This window comes from Nelusetta ayraudi, unplaced genomic scaffold (assembly GCF_046127955.1).
Source record: "Nelusetta ayraudi isolate G7.1 ecotype Tasmania unplaced genomic scaffold, CSIRO-AGI_Nayr_v1 ptg000033l, whole genome shotgun sequence".
NCBI lineage: Eukaryota > Metazoa > Chordata > Actinopteri > Tetraodontiformes > Monacanthidae > Nelusetta > Nelusetta ayraudi.
In genome coordinates this window covers 1,578,252-1,602,690 of record NW_027466083.1, presented here as the reverse complement: position 1 = coordinate 1,602,690, position 24,439 = coordinate 1,578,252, and the positions used below count along the sequence as shown (strand labels likewise).

The 24,439-nt window shown below is 44.0% G+C and overlaps 3 protein-coding genes across 3 annotated transcripts in view; all 3 read left to right on the top strand.

Annotated features, from left to right (window-relative positions):
• The window catches only part of LOC142891736 (uncharacterized), a 125,199-nt gene that overhangs the window by 98,672 nt on the left and 2,088 nt on the right, over positions 1 to 24,439 (top strand). The gene's annotated exons all lie outside the window — the stretch shown is intronic.
• On the top strand, positions 1,217 to 9,894 carry LOC142891599 (gamma-aminobutyric acid receptor subunit rho-3-like). The gene is made up of 9 exons (XM_076031255.1): positions 1,217 to 1,713; positions 2,309 to 2,421; positions 4,704 to 4,771; positions 5,008 to 5,231; positions 5,653 to 5,735; positions 7,630 to 7,767; positions 8,619 to 8,771; positions 8,946 to 9,139; positions 9,226 to 9,894. The coding sequence occupies exons 1-9, from the start codon at positions 1,571 to 1,573 to the stop codon at positions 9,526 to 9,528; spliced, it is 1,419 nt and encodes a 472-aa protein (XP_075887370.1). The 5' UTR covers positions 1,217 to 1,570; the 3' UTR covers positions 9,529 to 9,894.
• LOC142892101 (uncharacterized) lies at positions 11,091 to 24,402 on the top strand. Its single transcript, XM_076032155.1, has 30 exons — positions 11,091 to 11,316; positions 12,213 to 12,277; positions 12,730 to 12,804; positions 13,725 to 13,795; positions 13,898 to 14,424; positions 15,422 to 15,458; positions 15,538 to 15,572; positions 15,647 to 15,771; positions 15,868 to 15,940; positions 16,026 to 16,078; positions 16,402 to 16,449; positions 16,531 to 16,598; positions 16,699 to 16,742; positions 16,835 to 16,874; positions 17,244 to 17,278; positions 17,351 to 17,481; positions 17,571 to 17,688; positions 17,789 to 18,405; positions 18,498 to 18,699; positions 18,916 to 19,072; positions 19,852 to 20,016; positions 20,538 to 20,660; positions 20,767 to 20,812; positions 20,903 to 21,006; positions 21,114 to 21,238; positions 21,382 to 21,753; positions 21,848 to 22,131; positions 22,761 to 22,862; positions 23,017 to 23,160; positions 23,410 to 24,402. The coding sequence occupies exons 1-30, from the start codon at positions 11,231 to 11,233 to the stop codon at positions 23,502 to 23,504; spliced, it is 4,167 nt and encodes a 1,388-aa protein (XP_075888270.1). The 5' UTR covers positions 11,091 to 11,230; the 3' UTR covers positions 23,505 to 24,402.

Below are 24,439 nucleotides of genomic sequence, written 5' to 3'. Positions count from 1 at the left end.
CACACAGACGCCCAGCTGGCTGCAAGGGGTCACATGTACAGGAGAAGCGCAGTCCACGTGCACAATTCTTAAAGATGGAGCCGCCTGCGTCTGCCCTCAATCAACTGTAATCCCAGATTAAAAGGACCATGCCACTAGAGCGGAGTCATGCTTTCCGTGGCTTCACTTCATCACATTTTACATTCTCTGTTCGAGTTCTTGTAATGTTTACTACGCTTTCATGAAACATTCATACATTCATTCTTTATGTTTATTGACTTACAAGGATTTTTCTTTTTTCTTTTTTTTTTCCTAATTCCTGAAATCCCGACGATAATCTGAAAAGGCCAGATTCTTGTCTGTACATTTGATCAGCAAATCTCACGAGTTGGCCCCGCCCACTCTTCCTGCTTCTGATTCAAGCCGCTTTGCAGCCTTCCCCTCCTGCTCTTCACTATGACAAGTCTCAATCACTTGACATTATCTCTCATTTTGATGCAGGTTCCTGCTCACTTTCTTGTCAACCCAAATGATTCTAAAAATGCAAATAATGCATTTTATTTTGTTTTTGTTTTAGTTTTTTTAAGTTTTTCCTTTAACTAGAATTTTGATATAAAGCATTGGGTTAATCTTGTCCACGCTGAGGATCTCGCTGTTCCGGCTATTTTTAAAACCTTCATCAGCAACCTTTCATGTCTGAGTACATGAGCTGATTCTGTGCTGCCATTTATTTATTTATTTATTTTTAGCTTTGAATCCATGTTACATTTGTGCCAGCGCCAAAATGGAGTCTAATCCTGTTTTTGTTGACATTCACCGAGAGGGATTTTTTTTTCTTTTCTTTTTTCTTTTTTTGCACAGGAGTCACAAGTGCAATGTGTGCACATGTGACCCAGACATATGCCCGTAACTGCCTCCTGCCAATGGGATCATTTATTGCCCTCGTATGCAACTGGAGGGAAAATCCTGCAATGCATAAAACTAGGCTAGAAGCTTCTCTTTTCTCTCTCTCTCTCTTTTTTTTTTGCTCATCATCACTCTGGTTAGAATGATGATGAAACCGCTGGTTGCATTACCAGCCCTGCCCCCCACCCCCATCCCGCCCAGCCACGCCCCGCCCTCATCTGCCTCCAGTTTGTAGGTTACTGAAAGATTTCACCAACCGCAGATAAGAAGATTAGAGAGGAATTAATGGTATTCCTTTGTCATTATAGGAATAAATTGATATTTGGTTTTAAAGCGGAGGGCGGGGAGTGGGCGCAACATGTGTCAGCAGACGTAAGCGGAGGGATGTCACAGCGGCGAGTCGCTGGGTCGGTGGCGGCGGTGGGCGTGTGCACAGCGGGGCTAAGCGTCTCACATCCACCATGTTAAAGGAGATGCAGGGGGAGGATAATGCAGAGGTGTCCGGGTGCCTCCGTGCCGGGGCCAGAATGAGTGCTGCTGCTGCTGCTGCTGCTGCTGCTGCTGCTGGGACATGGACGCGGCGGTGCTAGAGGACGGGGCCAGCTGTGGCATTCCCAGGGCCGGACACTGAGTTGGGAGGGGACGTCGGAGCCTTTCCTCTGGCCTCTCCAGCTCGGGCTTCAACATGAGACTGGCCCTCCTGGCCTTCAGACTGATGTGCCTGGCCTGGTTGTGGCCCGTCACGCAGCTCAACAGCAGCCACCACTACCCTAACAAGAGGAGACACAAGGAGGTGTACGTGGGTGAGAGCAAGCCGAAACATGGAGGGTGAGCCACAGCAGAATCCTCACGTCTGACGTATTGGTTGATGAGATGCTACCGCAGTTTAAATGTACCTTCTGGCAGCCAAAGCAAATGAAATGTGTCTATAGGAGAGGCTGTTTATCACAAATAAGGCAAAAAAAAAAAAAAAAAAAAAAGTCAATGTGTATTTGACAGATTTTGTCCTTTTCCTAAAATAATTCTGAACTCTGCCTTTGACTGTTTTTTTTCTGAACTTTTTTGAACTCTCATTATCCCTGGTGACAAAGTAATGTGAGATTCTTTGTAGGATGAAATCTAAGTCTCAATCAGGTTTGTCAGGGATTGAAGAGGCCCAGTTCACAGGGCCCACAAAATGGCCGGTCCCTGCAAAAGCAACCAGTGAGATCTGCCTTAAAGGCTTGAAAGAAAAAAATGGAAAAGTAATTCTCTTTTCGTCCGAGTTGTTGTGGTGGTAATCTTGAAGCTGTCGAGACGCAATTAACTCGCTCGAACAGATGTCGGCTGTGCCTCAAGAGTGTGTCGGTGTTAGAAAGAGCCGGATGAAAACCCGGCGTTAAGGATTCTGCTTGGGCTGAGATTTGCTCTCTGTGCTTCGCAGACGTGTGGATCTCAGAATGAAAAAGCTGGACAGCACCAAGTCGCTGCTAATTAAATCTGAGCAGCTGCTCCGGATTGAGGACCACGACTTTGCAATGAGGCCAGGCTTCGGAGGTGAGACACGTGCTCAATCATCCGCGAGTCCATTGTCGTGCTTTTGTCTTTATTTCCTATTAATACTGCTTTTAAATCACAAGCAGCTCAGTAAGGATGATGTAGGTTACTGTGCTGTCTTTGGTATTATGCCTCCCAAAAAAAACCCTCTTAGTGACCTAGATTGTCTGCTCTATGAGACAATGACTGCAGCCAGTAGTGCACATGAAATCATGTGGCTGTGTTCCTCTCTAATGGACGGTGGCGGAAACGCACGAGGCTGAGCTGCGATTTTGCCACGGAAAACCTGACTTGGTTTTGTTTCAAGAGTGAGTGTGAGGGGGGCTTTCATGAGAAACTTTTTCCGTGCCAGACTCCAATGAAGTGGCCTCACACTATTAAAAAAAAATCTTCAGATCTGTAGAAAACAGCATACTTAGCCCTCTGTTTAAAGTCTCCAGAAAAAATTTGTTGGACCTTCAACCTGTTTGGAATGGGATTAACAAACCCCTGTTTGGAGGATGTTGTCACCAACCAGGGAGAGGTATCCAAGGGATACTTAGTGCCATTTGTAACATCACAAAGGGCAGATATCCAGAGCAGCATGTTTCAGCGCGCACATGTGGGCAAGTGCAGCAAGCGGCAGAAGTAAAGGATGGGTGCTGGACACTGTTGTTACATTGAGGTAAATGTTGCATAATTGAGGATTTTTAACGGTCCCACGCTGATTTGTCTCCACCACTGTTTGAGCTTGATGACTCAGTCCCGTCTCTGGTCTCGGTCATTTGATCAGACGGTGCCTTAAAATACCCTCAGCTGTGGAGATAAAGCGTGAGAAAGGAAATCTTCTGGAATCAAACCCCACCTAACTAGTAGCTGTTAGTATCATAGATACTACAGCACTCTCAATAATCTCGACACACACACACACACACAATGGTTGGAATGCCACGGGTAATGAGATGGAATTCCAATTTTTCCATATTTCATTTCATTTCATTTTGCACTTTTTCCTGCACCTCTGTAAACTCACATTGTGAGTCGTTTTGGCTGATCCAGAACAGTAATATTCCAGATCAGTCTGTGCTGCCTCTCTTGCTTACGTCTGTGTCCATTTGCATTTTGGTTCCGTCCAATTTTCATCCAGTGTATGAAAATTGCTCGGCAGTCTCTGCCCTCTGCTTGCTTGTGCTGTTTTTTGCACCCCACGACAGAGTTTGCGGGAAGCCTCGGCGACCTAAAATTGTGAAATAAGAACGGGACGTCAGTGGCTCCCAGCTGGCAGATATAATCCTTTATGCTTGACTACTCCATTGTTATCATAGGCGGATAGTGTAGAGCGCTTACCTTCATTAGATAATGGCATTGACGGAGGGGGTATGTTTACAGTTCACAACATAGGTTTTCCTTTTTTGGATGATGACATAAGGACAGCCCTGCTTCCAGCCCACTACAGAGGATATTTATGGAAAGGTGCAACGTGGTGCTATTTTTGGAACATTTTTGACCTCTTATGAAATCATTTGGGTTCACCTGGAATGCTGTCGCAAACTGGTTATTTAGGTTTTTGAGTGTGATATTTCAGCTTCTTTTAATGATTCTTTTTCCTGAATAGAGCGATGAATTGGCACACAAATCAGCTATTGGATCCACGTTTGCAATGAACACAAATGAAAATCTTTTTTTTTTCTTTCAGTTTTTCACTTTATTCGTGCTTTGCCTCCACCCAGGCTGAGTGTTACACAACTGTTCTTAATCTACTGTATATGCTCTCATAAGGTGATTAAACTGCTGGTTGTTACAATTATTATATCGCTGCAAAACATGAATGTATTTCACTTCCCATCCTTGTTGTTCCAAATCAAAGGTTTTGTAACACTAAAAAAAACAAACCAAAAAATGAAGCCACGATTACATTTTGTTTTTTGCATGCTTTTAAAACCCCTCCGAATTTTTTCGGGCTGCTGCATTAAACACGGTAGTTTGAGCTGGAGAATTTGATGAGGAGATGTTACTTGTCGCCTAACGAGGCGATATGATCAGAATTTGCTTACGTGCCTGCGTACATGCGTGCGTGCGTGCGTGTGTGTGTGTTTGACTGTCAAGTACCAGTGTAATAGCTGCGTCATCCCTTTGTGTCCCAGTCATGATGAGAACGTAGCTTATGTCTTGTGGCTGACTGGTGGGATTTACAGATATGGCATAATCTCTGGCAGATGTGCGGACAGAGGACTCGTGTAGGATGAGATCAGGTTTGTAGTTAAGGGCCGATGTATTACCGAGGTTTCACCATTTCTTTGCAGGCTCAGCCATTCCTGTGGGCATCGACGTCCAGGTGGAGAGCATTGACAGCATATCTGAAGTAAACATGGTACGTATTATTCTTCATGTCTTTGTAGGCAAACCACTAGGGGGCACTAGGGGGTACTGTCTCACACCAGCCGAGGGGAAGTGATGTCAGGGGTGGGGTGTGTGTTTACCTGGGTGGCGGGACATTCAAAAGCTTGCTTTGTTTGTTGTTGGAGGTTGGAATAAAGCACTTGAACTACTCACCCTCGATCGCTTGTCTCCGTTCTTCTCAACCTCCACCTGCCCTTCGTGATTCAGGATTTCACCATGACTCTGTACCTGAGGCACTACTGGCAGGACGACCGGCTGGCGTTCCCCTCCAGCAGCAACAAGAGCCGCACCTTCGATGCGCGTCTTGTGAAGAAGATCTGGGTCCCCGACGTCTTCTTCGTCCACTCCAAGCGCTCCTTTATCCACGACACAACCATGGAAAATATCATGCTCCGGGTTTTTCCCGATGGCAACATACTCTACAGTGTCAGGTAAAATGATGAATTTCCCATGGTTTAATCCTGTTCAGGGTTGAAATGTTTTCAGAGATGTTATGGCCACGATGTAAAGCAACCATAAAGCCATGCACTCAATTATCATGGCGAGGCTTAATCACAGATCTTGAGTGGGATATGAGAGAGTGGCTCGTAAGCCTTCAGACTCCAGTCATCATATCCATTTCACAGGCAGATGTTGACAGTACGGTCTCCTCCCTGATGGCCTTCTGTCGCCACAAAGCCGCACGATCCGCAGCAGTTCACATGAATAATAATTCATATTTTGAATGGCTCACTGCTTGTGTGCATTTCACCTGAATTCACCTGTGGCGTTTGCTGTGATCACCTTTGCCGGTGTTGAATGTTTGTGAGACTGATGTGGCTGTTTGTTTACCTGTGTTGGCTGTGCTTTTAGGATCACTGTCACAGCACTTTGCTCCATGGACTTTAGCAGTTTCCCACTTGACACACAGAACTGCTCTCTGGAGCTGGAAAGCTGTGAGTATAAACCAGATCCTCCGTTCCTATAAAATACCCCACTATCCAAAGCTGCCTTTAGAGAGAATTTATGTTTAGTTTGTTCCATTTAACATCTACATGAACTCCATTTATGAATTGGTAGGGGTGTTTTTTTTTTTTGGTTTTTTTTTTGAGTCTTTAACTGGGGAATGCGTTTGAGCGTTTGATTTGTAATTGAAGCTGTGGCTGGTGACACAGCTGGCTTCACTAAACTATTGAACACCATCCATATGCTCATCAGCCCTGACCTTAAATGACTGCAAGACAAGATGTGTGTCTGATAGAGGAAGAAGCCACATTGTACTACTCACAATACATTGTGATCACATGTACCAATACACAGGCTCCGCCCCACTGCTGATTTGGTATGTGTACATTCAGGTGAAAGGGGTCCTGATTCCTGTACAGACATATGAGTATGGGGAAAGATCATCTATGGGACAAAAGAAGCACTGTGCACTATTTCCCAGAATACCCTCCAATTCTCAAACAAAATTAACTGCAACAAATCATGATAGTCTTACTAAATAATCGCTAGTTATGCTTATGTCTCATTAGCTGCTGTATGCAGCTAAAGCTAATATCAACATGATTAGATGCAGAGGTGGGAGGTAATGAAGTACAAATACTTTGTTGCTGTACTCAGATTTTCCAGGTTTCTCTACTTTTACTCCCTACATTTGTACATAACAAACAAACTTTATTAAAAGCAATTACCTTTTATTATAATAGTTATTGTTATTTGAAGTGGAGCTATTTGAACTCTGCTGTTGTGTAGTTAAAATAAAAGTGGATCATAATTTAGAGGGAAATTATTTTAGAGTACCTTGACTTTGGAGTCACTGTTCAGTATGTTTTGAGTACAGAGAAAAATAAAGATATAGAAAATAGCATTGGTTATTGTTAATGTCATAGTGAGGTCAAATGGCTCACTGATTACACTTTGCTTAAGCTGCAGTTGAAACAGAAAATAATCATAGTTTTGAGAGAAGCAAAGATATTAAAATCAAAGATGATCCAGATGGCCATGCAAGACCTTTGGTCAGTTCAGTCTAGATCATTCTGTCACAACTTTGTCATTTTTTTTTTCAAAATTATCAACAAATATATTGTTTCATTAATGGCAGAGAAAATGTTATTTTTTTTACTTGAGTAAAGGAGTTGAATCCATGCTTTTACTCTTACAGAGTACTTTATAGAGTACTTTCTTTTTTTTACACAAGTGTCCATACTTTTACTTAAGTACAAAATGTGAATATTTTTCCTACCTCTGATCAGATGTCAGTGTCGTGCATGGCAGTCACATGTTTTGGCATATTTTATTCTTGTTTTCTGACCAGGTATGATGGAATACGCTGTGAAAAAAGAATGCCTCTCATGCAGGCTTAATCTCCAGCATAACCTGCAAAAGTAAAAAACCATTTACCAGTCATAAAGCAGTAAATGATTGCAGGGATTAGATAACCACCATCGGGCAGTGTCATTCAGGGCCCAGGGTTTGATGCTTGAGGCAGAAGTGAGAAATTGGATTGGGCCATAGTGTCAGTCAACATCTCCATGCAGAAAGTGAATTAAATTATAATCCCCCACGATGTAAATCTCCGTTTATTAAACATGTCAGGCCGTCTGCGGCAGGATTTACTGGGAGAACTTCTTTCCACTCTGCTGCGATGACAGGGAGCTATTGTTCAGTCTGTTTGATGTTAATTGCAGCGGTTGGAGCGTGGATCCCCTCTCAGAGGAGAGCTGGGGGCCACCGTTTCCCACCTGCTCTCTCCTCTCCTCTGAGAAGAACAGCCACGGCAACATGTGAAAGTCTGTCTTCTCCCCACCTGCCCTGCCCCTCCCCCGCCTCTCCCCTTCTTTCTCCAAGATGCTTACAATGAGAACGACCTAATGCTCTACTGGAAGAACGGGAACGATTCATTAAGGACTGACGAGATCGTGCTCTCGCAGTTTTTTGTTGAAGACTTCCAGCCTTCCTTTGGGCTTGCCTTCTACAGCAGCACTGGTATGTCAGCTCGCAGGCCAGGGGCCCTCTTGCGCTGTGCCCACTTTGAGAACAACCAGAGAGCCCCTCAGTCCGTCAGTTCACACCGAGATCATTGTGAAATACAATGTACCTGAAAAGGAAAAGTCTTGGTGCTTTCAGTGGTGTGAAGTTCATGCTCTGCAGAAAGACTTGAGCGATATTGAGAGTTCCACCTCTGAAAGTGACAAACACGCACAGTTACTAGTTGTTTTGTGTACTTTTACTCACTAGGCTGATGTTGGCCTGAGTACAACAAAGGAGGGCTAGTTGAGGTGGAACACTCGACTGGTCAGGCCAAATCTGAAGCAAGAGAAGTTTGAGAGACAAACACACAGTGATGTCAGAAATTAGAGGGTTATTCCTAAAAATGTGTTCGCATGCACACGGTTAGAAATGCCTTTTTTGCTCCATATTGCGAGTTTATTGGTGTCATTTATAGTATTGTTAGTCATAGTAATAAAAGTAGCATTACACTGTTGTAAGAATGTTAACCAATGTAAATGTAAATTATTGTTAAAAAGTTTTCCTCACCTGACCATTTGAAATTAACTATACAACACAGTTACTGTGCAAGTTCTCCTTATGTAGCTATTAATCAAACTTTGTGTGTTGTGTTGTTTTGATGATACATGACTTGCTGGAGATACATTGCTCTTTTCAAGCTAGTTATCGACAGGTCAAAATAATGTGGTCTATTTAATTCCTGTTCACCTGTGTAGAGCCACATGTGACAGAACTGTTTGTCTGCTGTCTGTTTTTAAACTACACACCTCCTCACACCCCATTCTGCCCCGTCTCCACTTTTTTTTTTCCATTTATCTGTGTTTCAGGCTGGTACAATCGGCTCTACATTAACTTCATTCTCAGGAGGCATATCTTCTTCTTCATGCTTCAGACTTACTTCCCCACCATGCTGATGGTGATGCTGTCCTGGGTGTCTTTCTGGATTGACAGGAGGGCCGTACCCGCACGCGTCTCTCTGGGTACTTGGTGCTGCTACACGGCCCTGACGCTGATAACAAGATCAAAGAAATGTTTAGAATTTCATCAACGTTCCCAGGAAACGCAGTGCACGCCACACTGCTTGAATAGGAGTTGCAAATGACATAACCCGACATACAATATGTGGTATTCACGATGGTGCTCTGTGTTTTCAGGCATCACCACGGTTCTCACAATGTCCACCATCATCACCGGTGTCTCAGCTTCAATGCCGCAGGTGTCTTACGTCAAAGCTGTGGACATTTACTTGTGGGCGAGCTTCCTGTTTGTCTTCCTGTCTGTCATTGAGTACGCTGCAGTCAACTATTTCACCACCGTGGAGGAGATGAAGAAGCTCAAAGCGGCAAACGTAACTCTCTCTCTCTCTCTATCTGACCCTCTAAAATCGCTCAAACTGCTTCGACGGAACTCATCAACAAACCTCTTTCAATGCAGATCCCCAACTCCTACAACCCCACCGAGGCCATGGCGTTCGACGGCTGCTTCCACGATAACGAGATCGACCTGACCCCCTTCTCGGAGGTCTCCAGCACGCCAAACACGGAGAGGAACACCCAGACCCGGAACTCCACCGTCTCTGCACCCACGGAGGGCACCAGGCTGCGCAGGAAGCAATCTTTGAGATGGAACCTCAGCTTCATCATGAGCAACAGCTACATGATCGACTCCTACTCCAGGGTCTTGTTTCCTCTGGCCTACCTGCTCTTCAACATCATTTACTGGAGTCTGTACTCGTAGCCCCAGAACTCTGAGTGGACTGGATGCATATTTTGTTTTCCAGCGCAACGCCATCACGCAGCAGGGGAGACTGCAAAGATCACGAGTGTGGTCTCAATTTGGGTTGAATTCACATTCACTTTGAGCATGGAACAATTTTTTTCTGAGGGGGTGCGCCTCACTACTTGTTATTGTTTTTGTTTTGTTTTTTAAGAGAATATTCTAATCTGTCAATATATTTGTTGTTTAATATTTTATTTAACTGCAGCATTTAAGTCACATGATTAAGTGTACAATTGATATATAATTACTGAAAAATGCTTATGCTTTTAGGAACTCAAACTGTCAAAGTCAAATTGATTTTATTGATTTAATCTTGCTATTTTTTTCTTTCTTTTTTTTTAACTAAAATCTTCTCAAGTTTCAAGCTGCATTCAGTTTTTTGGCCGCTGAGAGGCAGTAAAACACACCTGGAACAAAACTGCTATGTCAATCCTTCAGTCTATTTTTGGAAATGCTCTGAGATTCACGGAGTTGTTGTGAAATCAGCCAAACAGACCGTTCAACAGAATCTGTCAGTTACTTTTCCCTTCCTCATTCCAGTTTTTTTCTTTTGGGATTATATAAACTCCGTGTTGTAACACCTTCCTTACAAAAATGTGTGACAGGATGTGTTTGTTTTGTTTTTTTGTTTTTTTGACGCGCAAAGCTGAGGAAATAATCAATGAATTGAAACAAGTCTTTTTTTAGACTAGAACAAAGATTAGAAAATGAAGGAGGACAGCAGCAGAGAATATGGAACAAAGAGATTACTTGTCATTCACCAACTTGCTTGCATAATTTAGTTGTTCTGTGGTGCAAAAACACAGCAGGACATGAGAGTCATTAGAGGAGATTGATGGATAGTGCAATGACGAATAATTACACTGATTGATTGTGAGGCAGCGCGCGCGCGCGCGTGTGTGTGTGTGTGTGTGTGTGTGCGTGTGTGTGCGTGCGCGCGCGCGTGAAGTAGGGGTTTTGCGAAGTAGAGTGGGAAAATAGAACACAGAGATCCTGCACCTCCCTCTAGCGTATATATGGAGAACTACAACTTCAGCGACATTTCAATAGGCCTACACATTCTATTTTCGTATGCGTTCTTCTGCGTGTATGTCTGCCAATGTCCGTGCGTTTGAGTGTATGTTTCAGCACTTCACCAGCACCAGCAGAGTCATGAAGGCTGCTGTGTGACGTAAGAGTGATTGTATTTTTGCTGGAAGTCGTGCAGCGTCTGTCAGCACAGGCAGATTTAGGGCACACCCATAATAACACTGTGACTGCCAGATTGAAGCAGCAGGAAGAGCAGAAAAACTTCTCCTCTCCAATTTTCTTTCTTTTTTACACGAATACACAAACTGTGTGGCAATGCTACTGTTATTAAGTGTTATTACACTGCAACTTTTTCTGTTTTGATTTAAAATCCAATATTAAGAGGAGGGTTAAAGGAGAACACTGGGGGAAAGTGAAGGTATGCGTCGTTCACCTGTTCGCCCTGACGTCTAAAGGGGTGGGTCAAAGATGCCACCTAATCACCCTGCTTCAGAAACCAGTCGAAAGTGAACCAGTAAGCGTCGCTCCTCACAATAGCAACAAAGAAGTTTCCAAATCGCAAATCGACACCTGATCAAAGTGCTTTTGGCTTTGCTGTGGACCTTGGAGAGGCGACAGGGAGGCATGTTCCATGGAACGGGAGGAAGAAGTCATGGGGGCTCCTGCTGTTAGCCAGAGCGGACCTTCGTGTCGGCTCAGGTCTTTTCAGCACCACAGGTAAAATGAGAATGACAGGCACACAAATGAAATGCTATCGGACATGTTTCTATATATAGATGCACAGCTAAATCAAACCCGACCACTGACATACCTCTTCTTTTCAGCAGCCTCAGTCACTGTTTAAGTTCTGTTTACTTTTCACAAATCCTTTTTCCACAGTACCTTTACTTCTCCAGTGCTTCGGCATTGTGTTCAGTCTTGTTTTGGATACCTTAAAAACATAATTCTTTTGCTCCTTTTTAACGACTAACCAATTCAACCACCTATTTTCCCATCAAATAAGATATAAATCGCGGCTCCAACTTTTTTCCCTCCAACTTTTTTTTTATAGCTTGATTCATGGGAACATTTTCCTGAGAATTACTGAGGGAGTCAATATTTTGTTTTTCTTCCGATACCAAAATAACTACAATATGTTTATTCATTCATTTTGCCTTGAATGAACCCCTCGGCCCGCTTCTATCGGCCCACTTTGATGTGGAGTGTAAGCCTGACATATATATACATACAGTATATATGTATTTTTATATCATTTTTGGGGGGGATTCTTCATAATTTTGGGGCTTGTTCTTTCTTTTTTTTTGCCTTTTTCTCTCTGTCTCCGTTTTCTTCCCCCTGTCAAATAGGTTGAATCACTTCATCACGTGAAAATTGTCCGTTACTGTTTGTCCACTCGATCTCACTCTCATTGTACCACCGTGTTGACACTTTACTGTTTGCAGTGAGAAAGGTGACTTGTTTGTTCTGCTGTATTTGCGCTCTGGCTATACAATATAGGGTGTGTTTAAAGTGAAGTGTATTCGGGTGTCGCCTTAGTCAAATAAATCCATTTGCTCAATGGTCACTTAAACAAAAGCTAATAATGGCTGGATATTTGTTTTCCCCCTGTGCAGTGCGAGGAAGTCAGGATCACATGTTCGACATCTTTTCCGACTGCTACTGGCCGCCCTCTTGACAGGTAACCATTGACGAGTCAGCTTAGGACAGAAGACAATGGTCCCCTGAGCTAGACCTGCAGGTCTGCTGCGCCCATTCATCTGCATCACCAGAGTGACATGTCTGACGTACCAGTCACTCAGCGCACACGTAACCTGTTGATCCAGTCTGATTGCCGTCTGCGCTTCAGTCAGATGAAACATCAAAGTGATGTAGGAAGCCGGAAAATATGAGAAACAGTGAACACACACCGAAAGTGCAACACATGGCTTTGGAATCTGCCTCCCTTATGAAATCAGTAACAGGGAGCAAGTTATGTGATTTGATTTGATTTTGACAATCAATACTCAAGCTTTGTTGAGTAAAAATGGCACTGAGTTATTACTCTTCATTATTACAACTTTTGTAAGTTTGACTCTTCTATGCTCCTTGAGTCTGCAGGGTCACAAATAGTCTTCTTCTCTCTCTGTGCAGGTCAGGCGTCCTGTAATTACACCTCCACAACATCCAGCCCCCTGACTGCAACCACAACACAAGAGCAGTCTTCAGGTAAACCAGCAAAACTGGCCACAAACATCAAGATGTAGTAATTAGTTGGAAAATCGGTCCTGTAGTTTTCTCCGTGTAAACTCCTAAATAGAAAACAATAAGAAACACAAGCACAAAAAATGAGAAAAGTCCGTTGATTGCTGCACTCTGCAAGCTAAAACACACGGATTGGAAAGAAATGTCCCTCTGTGATGTCACAAAGAGCATAGACACCTCATGGACACAACTCTCTCACACACCTCCAGGTGTTTGGTTCACATTCTGAGGCTGCCTGATGTAGCCCTTGTTTTTGTGTTTGCTTTTCCAAACACATGGAAAGACCAGCTAAGCATCAGTTTTATCAGGAAAGTAAAGACAACAGGCTGTAAACAGAGGGCTAAACACGCTGCTTCCTGGTGATCTAAAGAGCCTTTGGAATAACTGGCTGCATAAAGCAGCTGCATTCTCAGATCAAACAAAAAGAAAATTCAGATAGCGATGGGCCTTTTTTTCACTTATTTTTGATAACAGAGTTCCTTTCAGCTTCCTCCTTGTTTGTAATCAGGCTCTTCCGCTATTAATGTAACCCACATGTCACACGTTGATGCTATTTGAATGAGTACAACCGAGCTCATGTTATCATGAAGGTTCATCAACACAATGCCATCTTTTACTGACTTTTGTGTGAACAGCTCCGCTTTTCTTGCTGGCTTGCAGGCCGCAGGCCATGTAGAGGAAACCACTCTCCAATTCTGGCTACCGTTGTCTGCCAAAGTGGAGATTAGACCATTAGATCTAATCAGAGAGTTTTTTTTTCAATACCCCCCGATGCTATTTTGTATGAGCAGCACAAATCTGTTTATTTCGGTGGATTTATTTCTTCATCCGTGCTGGATTAATTTGAATCATTCTCAAAAATCGCCGTTGTTCTTCCATTGCAGCAGCATATTATGTTGTGACAATTAGTGTGGCAGCCAATGAAAAGAGGAATGTTTCAGAGGTCACGGCCTGGGTATGTATGGAAGCCAAATATGTAACAGATACTCTACAACAACAAAAATGACCTGCAGCTCGGCCACTTGATGATAAACGAGCAGTGTGCACCTTTTCTCAGCTCACCCAGGTCTTCCAGTCCGACTTGGAGAGCTGTGTGCCTCCAAACCACCCAAACACAACCACCCAGCCTCCCTCGACACCCACGTCCACATTTCAAACTGCAAACGCGACTGTGTCCACAGTCACCAGTAGCTACTACACCGCCGCAGCAACGACACAGATGCGTTCCAACGCTTCCGGCAGCAGCACCGCTCCAGCTGCGACGGCCACGACTGGGAGTAACCGCACAACCACAGCGAGCACGACACTGGAAGCGACGACTGCAGAAGCATTAACAACCACTGCGGCGGCAACATCAGCAGCAGCAACAACTACTGCAGCATTAACGACCACCGCAGCATCAACGACCACTGCATCTGCAAAACCTGCAGCATCAACAACCCCGCCACACAGCGTCCCCACTACAACCCTAAACTTGGGCATCAGCTCGCAGGTGTTTCGGAGTGAAAACAGACCGCATCCAAATCCCAATTCCCCCGGACGGCGGGTCGTTCGTGAAGCTCAGGCCAATGACATGCAAACCAGGTAAATGAATTACAGTGCAAAAACATTTACTTTCCTCTGCTGTTTGAAAGAAATGTATATTATTTGTTTGGAATATTTGTTCCAGATGGTTAAATGCAGTCGCAATAGTAGAGTGAGAGGATCAAAAATATCCATCCTGTTGCAGTGGTTTAACCAGCCGCTAGTGTCTAGCGTCTACTGGATGTGATGTGTTTACTGAGCAGGTGCAGCAAATTTGTGTTGTGTTGGGTGTTGCGCTGTGGCTCAGGCCTCGGGAAACCGGGGTCACACACGTCTGTGCCCCTTGTTCTTCTTTGCTTACAAATAAGCCACTCAGTCAAGTTTAAGGTCAGAGGTCACAAAGTAGCATTAGAGGCGAGCGTTGCCAACGCAGCAAACAAAAAAACAAAAACCAGGGCCAAAATTTTCCTACGAGAAAATGGACATAAAAACAATTAATAATGGGACTGACAAAATAATATAAACCGGCTTTTCCTTTTAACTGCTACTACTGAGTCTAAAGACACAATTAATCACCCCAATGATAAAAGTGTTGGAGCCACAGTTATTGGCAGGATACACACTAGTTGATGGCTAATTGGAATCAGGTGGTGATTCAAATCAGCCTTTTTTTTTTTCTCTCTCTCTTCTCACACACACACACACACGCACACATACTGACGCTGGGTGGGGAAGGAGGAGGGTCAGAGCTGTCAAAACAGGAATCAGAACATGCAAATAACCGCAGCAATAACATTTGGGAACGCTAAATATTTACTTTTATCCAAGCGGAATGGAAATCTTGGCACCTTTGAGATTTGGGCCCTGTCTTGCCGACAGTGCTGCACACCACTGCGCACACAGAAATATTTATTAAATCTTCTGTCATTGAATCGGTTGCAGTTTTACGCACTGGGTGTTTTTTTTGCTTAAGATGAAGTGTTGGATTGGAGGAGAAGCTAACACTGGTCGCCCTCATTTAAATACAATATCTCATTGACATTTTCTAATTTTTCAGTGGGACGAGCAGCAGAAACACAACTGGCCTGTTTCAGGTAGGTTCACATTTCAAAGGTCAGTGTGCGCAATGAGCATCAAGGACGAATTGACAAAATCAGAAATGTGTTTGGACAGGGAATGGAGGTGGTCTGTGAGGAGACGGCGGAAACGTAAGTCACATCGAACAAAAAATGTCATTTTTGTTCAATGCGATTTTAAATGTCAATCTGATCTTGCTCCCTAGAAGCTGCGTCATCATGCTGAAGCTGAGAGAGAGCGTTGCCTCGTGCTGCATCCTCCAGACGCTCTGCACAGCCAACACAAACTCCTCCGACATGCAGGTGGTGGGCAACAGAGCCGACAGAACGAGTGAGTGCTGCAAACTCTGACGTCAGACACGACCGCAGTGGTCAGCACAGAAAATTTAATAGAATATTTAAAAAAAATAAAATCCTCTGCTCTCAGGTCAGCTACAGCATGAGTGCCACCCAGAGGAGGAAAGCAGCTGCATCTATGACCATGGAGCTAATTCAACATGGTATTTTTAGGGACTGAGCCCCAGCGATAAGACCTGCTCTGGGACAGAGCAGATCGTATTTTGACCAAAGTTTGTTTTTCTACAGCATCGACTCTGCATTTGTGGAATATCACAGCAACTCTTCCCACTGTGGCGCAGGTGAGCGCTGAACTTCCTCCAAACGTTTCCTGAGGAGCTACACAACCCACACACACACACACACACACACACACACACACACACACACACACACACACACACACACACACACACACACACACACACAAAAATGCTAAATGAATATTGAGTAACAAATAAATGTTCCAAGAAGTTGCAGTTGACTCCCACTAGGTCTGTCATGTCCTGTTGACTCTAGACAAAAACTTCATATGGCCACTTTATACACTTTATAGACTGATTGATAAACTGTTGTTTTGTTGTTGTTTTTTTTTCTGTTGTATCACTTTCTGCTCCGACTTAAGGCTCTCAGAAGAGCAACTGCAGCTGCTCTGCTTACTGCAATGGAACCGGTCAGTGTTTATCACCTCACTAAATCTTCAACATTACGAATTGAACACACGATTTGTAAGGCGTCTGCTTGCTTGTTTTAGATGCATACTACACTTTTCAACTCTCAATCAGTGACGTCACAATCGACATATTCCGCATCTTGTCCCAGGTAAGTCAACGTGCCTTAGGTGTCTGTTTGCTTTCATCCCTCAAATTCTTGCCTCCAGTAGAAACTGCCACATTAACGAGAGTTTCTTGACTCCTCACAGTTTTCTCAAAGCCCACAAGCCCTGAACTGCTCACAGTTTTCACAGTGAGTTTCATCCCTAATGAAGCACGTCCGAGTTTGATTACAGTGTTTCCAAGTTGGAATGAACATTTGTCTTTTGTCATCTTTCTTCACAGAGAAACATGTGAATTGGTCACGTTTCTATCTCAGAGCAAGGTAACTGCACAGGGAAATATTTTGCAATAGTGGATTTTTCTTGCTTGCTTTTTGGGGAATACATTTTTATCTTTGCATTTTTTCACTTGATGTTATTGGTGCAAAGATTTCTCAGACGGCTGACAGTGTAGCGTGAGGTATTATTATTATTATTATTATTATTATTATTATTATTATTATTATTATTATTATTATTATTATTATTATTATTTTTGTCCCTCCTCAGGAAGTTTGCCACTTGTTGCTAAAATTTCAAGAAGTGAAACTCTTGATCAGCTATTTCAATGTACTGGATGGTTTTATCCCCAGACAGCTGCTACAGCTGTAACTTTAATCTGATATTCTGACTGATCTTATATCTCCTGTCAGGGAGTCAGTGCAGCCTGCGTCATCGCGTCCACAAAGTGAGTCCAAACTATCATTTTAAAGCGGTCTGATGCTGGTCTGACACTGACTGACCCTCCCTCTTGCTCCAGTCTACAGAGCTGCACAGTGGTTTTGAAACTACCGTGGGAGCTTCCCAACCGTAACATGTCAGCGGCCGTGACGGAGGTGTTGCAGCCTCACTCTGGACCAGTCCATTTTGACAGACAAGTGGCGAGGATGGGTGCGTGACAACCCCGAGGGTTTGCGCAGGACAGGACATGAGCTTCCTCTTTGACTCGTCACTTCCTGCTTTTTCTGACGTGTCCGCAGCTACTTGTGACAATTACACCAGCAACGGCACGCTGGACGAGGCTTTCACGTGGTGCGGAGTCGATCTGGCGCCCGGCACCTTTTGCACGACAGCACAACAGCACAACATCCCCAGCTGGTTTGTATCCTCTCTATTGCAAACAAGCCTGACAAAAAATCTGTGCAACCGCTTATCGGGCCTCGATGAAATACTGATTTGTCCTTTTTCTTCTTCACAGTCAGAATGGAAAGAATGCAACTCTGCCACTGGAGGGGTTTTGCACGGCGGACCCATTCGCCACTGCGGGCCCAAATGTTGCAGCAACGACAGCACAACCAAACACCACATCTGCAAACATAACTTCATCCCCTATGAACACAACAGCTGAATCCTTGAATGTCACCACCATCCCCATCAACACCACCACAATCAATACAACCACCACCATTATCAACACTACCATCATCACCACTATCAACAGCACCACCAACACCACTACCACCACCCCAAACAACACCACTACCACCACCCCCATCAACACCATCAACACCACTACCACCACCCCCATCAACACCACTACCACCACTCCCATCAACACCACTACCACCACCCCCATCAACACCACTACCACCACCCCCATCAACACCACTACCACCACCCCCATCAACACCACTACCACCACTCCCATCAACACCACTACCACCACCACCCCCATCAACACCACTACCACCACCACCGCCGCCGTTTCCGGTGGTGCTCCTGATTCCACCGTGGCCGCGACAACTGGCACAACGGCAAGAGCCACAGACGGAGCGACGGTGACGACGTCAGACAGGCCGACAACCACCGCATCAGGTTTGCTGACAGCGTCGTTTGCCAGTGCGAGCAATTTTTTTCCCCTGAGCTGGTTATAAGTGATGACAGCGCCTGTTTCGAACACCCCACAGCGGAAAGTCGGGCCAACGCGCTGCTGGATCTGGCCAGGAACGTGTCCAGCCTGAACGCCAGCCAGATCAGTCAGCTGGTGTCTGAGCTGGAGAGGCTTCTGTCTGGCCCCAACGTCAGCTTGTCACTGGGGAACATCTCCGTCCAGATCGTCAGCAGCCTGCTGGGCGCCACTCCGGAGGTTCTCTCCCAGTCCTCCAACAGGTGACGCCAGAAAATGACACGCAACCGATAAACATGTCATCCTTTATTCCCTCATAGTAAGGCTCAAGACAAATGAGAATTATATTAATTTGCACCACCAACACCATATATATATATATGTATATATATATACATATATATATATATATATATATATCTATATATATGTATATTTATACTTTTTTTCATATTTTTTCATCTTTTTCTTCCAATCAGGATCATTGGGGTAGTTGACACAGTGGCACTGAAGCTTGTTCTGGGCGAGCAGGCCGAGACGCTTCTGTCCTCGTCTCTGGCTCTGTCTGTTAAACCAGCAGATGGCGCTAATTTCCAGGAAACGTCCTTCTCTATCGTTGACCCCAATACTGTACAGGTAAGAATGTTGCTTTACTGGTTTAGTTAATCACATTAGTAGAAAACATGAGAGGTGTTTTGTTTTGTTTTGTTTTTTAAATAATAATGAAAAATCTGCACTTACCAATAAAATAACAAAAAATATATATTTAGAAATTAAATGTTTGTTTGTTTTTTACAGTTTATCAGGAAGGAAGTAATTTCGTACCAGGCGTCGTTATCTTTCTGCTTGAATCAGTGACTTTGCTACCATGTTGACCTTGTTTCACAAATATATTGTTGAATTTCCAAACAGAATGTTGGCCAGTCTTCAAAGTGGCATTGTTTTGTTTTTTTTAATCGCTTTCCATCACTGGTGCAGTGAGTCATGAGGCAGGAATGCGCTCAGCCCAGTGCTGAGAGAAGAAAAGAAGAAGTGTTTATATTTGAGGCTTTTAATGGCTTTAGGCTCTTAATTTGTGAATTTTACCCTTATGTGTTCAGCAGGTGTTGCCAACATTTGCTTTTACCCAAATTAACACAGCAACGTAGAGCTCTTTCAATTTGCCTTGTTCACTTGATGTTGTTTTGTTCCATTTTTAATGCTACTGATGTAAAAAGAAATTATAATAACCGTACATGACACCGTACACTGTATTACATTCAAAGTTTCAACCTGATTTGTTTCAGATCTTTTAAAAGTAGCAGTTGACAGGAAATCATTTGGTGCCAGAAAAACAGCGTACTGAGTTGTTGCTGAAGGGAATATGAAATCACAAAAGCTGAAGCTTGTGTGTCCATGTGCCATCTGTCTCGCAGGTCCGTCGGGATCGCAGGCTGAGGAGGAGCTCCAGGAGAGACTCGTCCGTCCCCCAGGGCGTCATCAGGCTCCCTGCCTCCCTCACGCAGAGCCTGACCTCAGAGCAGCAGCAGCTGGTATCCAGAGTCCAGTTCAATTTCTACCAGAGCAGCGCAGTGTTCCAGGTGCGCACGTTGGCGGCACGCACGCCTACACGACAAAAAGTCCAAAATTGGCACCATCGTTTAGGGCAGGCATGAGCAAACGTTTTGACTGGTGGGCCACGATGGGTTCTAAAACTTGACAGAGGGGCCGGAGCAGCAGCAGGTGCTCTAATGTCGATTTAAAATGAACAAATGAAAATCAGTGTCTTCACAGCCCTACGGTATTTAGGTCTTTATTGAAATGACTCATAAAACACTGAAAAAATGGATGAAATACAGCTTTTTTATTACTTACTGACTATTAATATAATTTCTTTAAGTTTGGCAGGCCGGATTAAAAAGCTTAATGGGCTGCATATGGCCCACGGGCCGTAGTTTGCCCAGCCCTGGTTTAGGGAAAATTGTGAATTTGTTGCCTCTGCCAACATCTATTTTTTTTTTTTTTTGGGCGGGGACAAAAGTGTCGCACTCCAGATCAGGAACTTGGAGCGCGTTTTAATGCTCCCATGTTTTTTTTGTTTGCTTTTGGAATTGGTGGCCAGGATGGATCGTTGGGAGAACGGCGACTCAACAGTGGGATTCTGGGAGCGAGTGTGGCCAACCTCTCCATCGCTGGTCTGCAGGAAAATGTTGAAATTGTCCTGAGAAACATGGAGCCCGTTCCTGTGAGTTTGTCAACAAAATAAAATGGCAGTAGAGGAGGAGCCTGCGCTCTGTGTGTCTCTGCCAATTACAGATTAACACAATTTCTTTTTCTACCCTAAACCACAGGCAAATTTTGTGGCTTCCTGTGTTTTCTGGGACTTCGCAATGAACAGTAAGATATTTTTTTGGAAGTGCATGTCCTTAGAAATTAAAAAGAGAAAAAAAGAAGAAAACATGGTCCGTGTGGAATTTCTTCCCACAGACAGATCAGGGGGTTGGAATTCAGATGGCTGCTTTATGATGAACAGCACGGCCAATGAGACACTTTGCAGCTGCAACCATTTAACAAGCTTTGCGATCTTGCTGGTAGGAGTACAGTCGTTCCCATGCAGCTTTTTATTTTTGGTGAAGTTTGCTCCCACTCGCCCAAAAAAAAAAAAAGCCTCTGATCTTGTTCTGCACGGCTCATGCAGGACATCTCCAGACAGCCCATCCTCAGCCGCGTGCAGGCCACCATCCTCACCTTCATCACCTACATCGGCTGTGGAGTCTCTGCCATTTTCCTGTCCATCACCCTCCTCACCTACTTGTCCTTCGGGTGAGATATCAAGCCCATGCCATGCGGTCGAGAAGGACAGAAGATTTTTTTTCAGCGGCAAGTCCTGACGTGTGTGTGTGTGTGTGTGTGTGTGTGTGTGTGTGTGTGTGTGTGTGTGTGTGTGTGTGTGTGTGTGTGTGTAGAAAGTTGCGCAAGGACATTCCATCCAAGATCCTCATCCAGCTGTGCATGGCCCTGCTGCTGCTCAACCTGGTCTTCCTGGTGGACGCGTGGCTGGCTCTCTACCCCGAAGCCGTGGGCCTCTGCATCTCCACCGCCTGGTTCCTCCACTACTTCCTGCTGGTGGCCTTCACCTGGATGGGCCTGGAGGCCGTCCACATGTACCTGGCCCTGGTCAAAGTCTTCAACAGCTACATATCGCGCTACATGCTAAAGTTCTCGCTGGTGGGCTGGGGCGTGCCGATGATCGTGGTCATCATCGTCATCGCCATTGACAAGGACAACTACGGCCTCGTTTCCTACGGAAGGTTCGCTGACGGCACAAGCGACGTCTTGTAAGCATCTATGCGATGAATTTACGCGCAAGAAAAAAAATCCAAGAGGCCACATGCCGGTAACTCACGCCACCTCTTCTTCTTCCCCCGTCAGCTGCTGGCTGAAAAACGACGTGGCCTTCTACGTGGCCGTGGTGGCCTACTTCTGTATCATCTTTGTCTTCAACCTCATCATGTTCGTGGTGGTGCTGGTGCAGCTGTGCCGGATCAAGAGGCAGAATCCCCACAATTCCAGTCACCGCACCACACTGCAGGACGTGCGCAGCGTGTCAGGCATCACCATCCTGCTGGGACTCACCTGGGGCTTTGCCTTCTTTGCCTGGGGACCTGTTAACACGGCGTTCATGTACCTCTTCGCCATCTTCAACTCCCTGCAAGGTCAGTTGACTCAGTCCGCTCCGACGAGGGCGTGCTCGTTTCTTCAGTTTGCGGGAAGTGCGACGACAAAGTTATAATTAATGATCTGATGATGAATTGCTTGTTTTCCAAGAAAATAAATGTATCACCGTGTCTCCTTCCAGTCGGCAAACTCCGCAGAAATTAGACACACATATCTTGTATTTATTTTTCTTGCACCGCTATACTGAAAGTGTGTGATAAAACAAGGCCTGATAAGTCAGCAGATAAAAACAAGGTGCGGCTGAGGGACAACAAAGCATTAGTTTCAACAGGAAGCTGAACCTGACTGTCTAGAAGTTTTTTTGGGATAATTTATTGATGAAAGTTGAAGTAAAATATTGGAAAACTGGCTGTGATATAGGATTTTAAATGTTAGCTGTAACATTCCGTCAACCAATATTTTTTTCTACCTGTTAACAATATTATTAAATGGTCATTTGCAAATTGTATTTGACCAAATGTTTCAGGTGCAATACATACATATATATGTGTCCAGCAGATAATCGTTCCAATGTCATCTGGTTTCAGACTACCTTTTTTTTTTTTTCTACTTCAGCAGGATTGTTGATCACTAAGTTTGCATCATAAATTGTCGTTCTGCTGTTTAGGTTTCTTTATCTTCGTGTTCCACTGTGCTGCGAAGGAAAACGTGAGGAGGCAGTGGAGAACGTACCTTTGCTGCGGCAGAATGAGGCTGGCAGAGAACTCGGGTAAAGATGTTCCTCTGAGAACTTCACAGCGCTCTCCATCTGGTTTCTGATGGTTCCCCTCGATAAACTCGCTTTCTGCCTTGGTGCAAAATGATTCAAGTGTGTTTGGTCTCCAGTGAAACCCAAATCACTTCAATTGAAATTCTCTTCACAGAATGGAGTCGCACGGCCACACAGAAGACAGCAAAGAAGTCGTCCGTGACACGACTGACGTCTCTTCAGTCTTCAGAGTCGTCCAATTCCAACAATTCTGCGGCCTTCCTCTTCAGCGACGCCTCGGACCAGAGTAACGGCCTCAGTACGTAACCAGCCACGGCCACGTTCACACCCTCAGTATAGAATAAACAGGCTAAATGCAGTTGAATTCATTCGGGGAAACTTTATGGTGATCTTCAAGGATTTATTGAATGAGACAAACATATGGAAGATTGCACTGTATTTGACAGCAACTATGTTTATTTCTGCCCTCGTCTTTCTTGTGGCGAGTCTGAAAAAAAATCCTTTGTTTTTTAGCCACAGGAAATAATGCTGCAGTGCTGTCTTACAGGTAGCCCGTTTGACGACAGAACAATCGCAGCTGACGAAGATAACAGGATGGATGTGATCCTCAATGAGGTCAATAGCCAGTACAGGACCAACTAAAGGCCCTCATTTGAAGAGTGCACGATAGACTGTACGACGCACGTTCTTGTAAATACATGTACATGATGTAAACTAATAATAATTTATGAATAGTCCATCCATGTGTCAGAGGCAGTGTTTGGCTTTCAATCAGGCAATTGGGAAGCCATGCACTTGGATTTGTACACATTTACTTCTTCTATTTTTTTTTTTTTTTTTTTAAATGCATTTCCAGATTTGTACCAGTCTAATTAATTGGAGTGATCCCACACCGGTGGATTTTTTTTTCTCTCTTCTTTCTGACTGAAAGTCATAGACTTGTTGGTCCTGTCCATTTGCTGTCTTGGAACAAATCAATCAACAAAAGATGAAGTTGAAATACTGTGATCTGTTTTTGTTTGTAATATTCTGATTTTTGTTTAATAACTTGTGATCTGTTGTAAATCAGATCAGTGTTGCAAATCAGTCATCACATATGTCCAGTTATCTTGCTGACTTCAGCTTCACTGTAATTGTAATAACTGAAAACCATTACTACTTTTATAGTATTCCAAAAAGTAGCCACAGTGTATTTTGTTATACACTACAAAAAAAAAATCTCATGCAATTTTTCTTTAATCTATACAACTTTCTACAGATAAATAGTGAAGACATCAAATATATGAGCAAGATGTATGTAATTATGCAGCAAAGAAAAACACATTAAATAATTTTTATGAAAGGTGGCTATTTTTTGAAGAATTTAAATATAAAACGTGTCTGATTATTTTACAATTTTATTGTTTCCCCACATAATTCCATGTGTGTTCATATGTAGTTTTGATGCCTTCAGTGAGAAACTGCAACGTCAATCGTCATGAGAATAAAAGAAAATACATTAAATTCATAGGGTGTGTCCAAACTTTTGATTGCTAGTGTCTACAATGACTCACTGTGTGTCATACAGTCCGTTAATT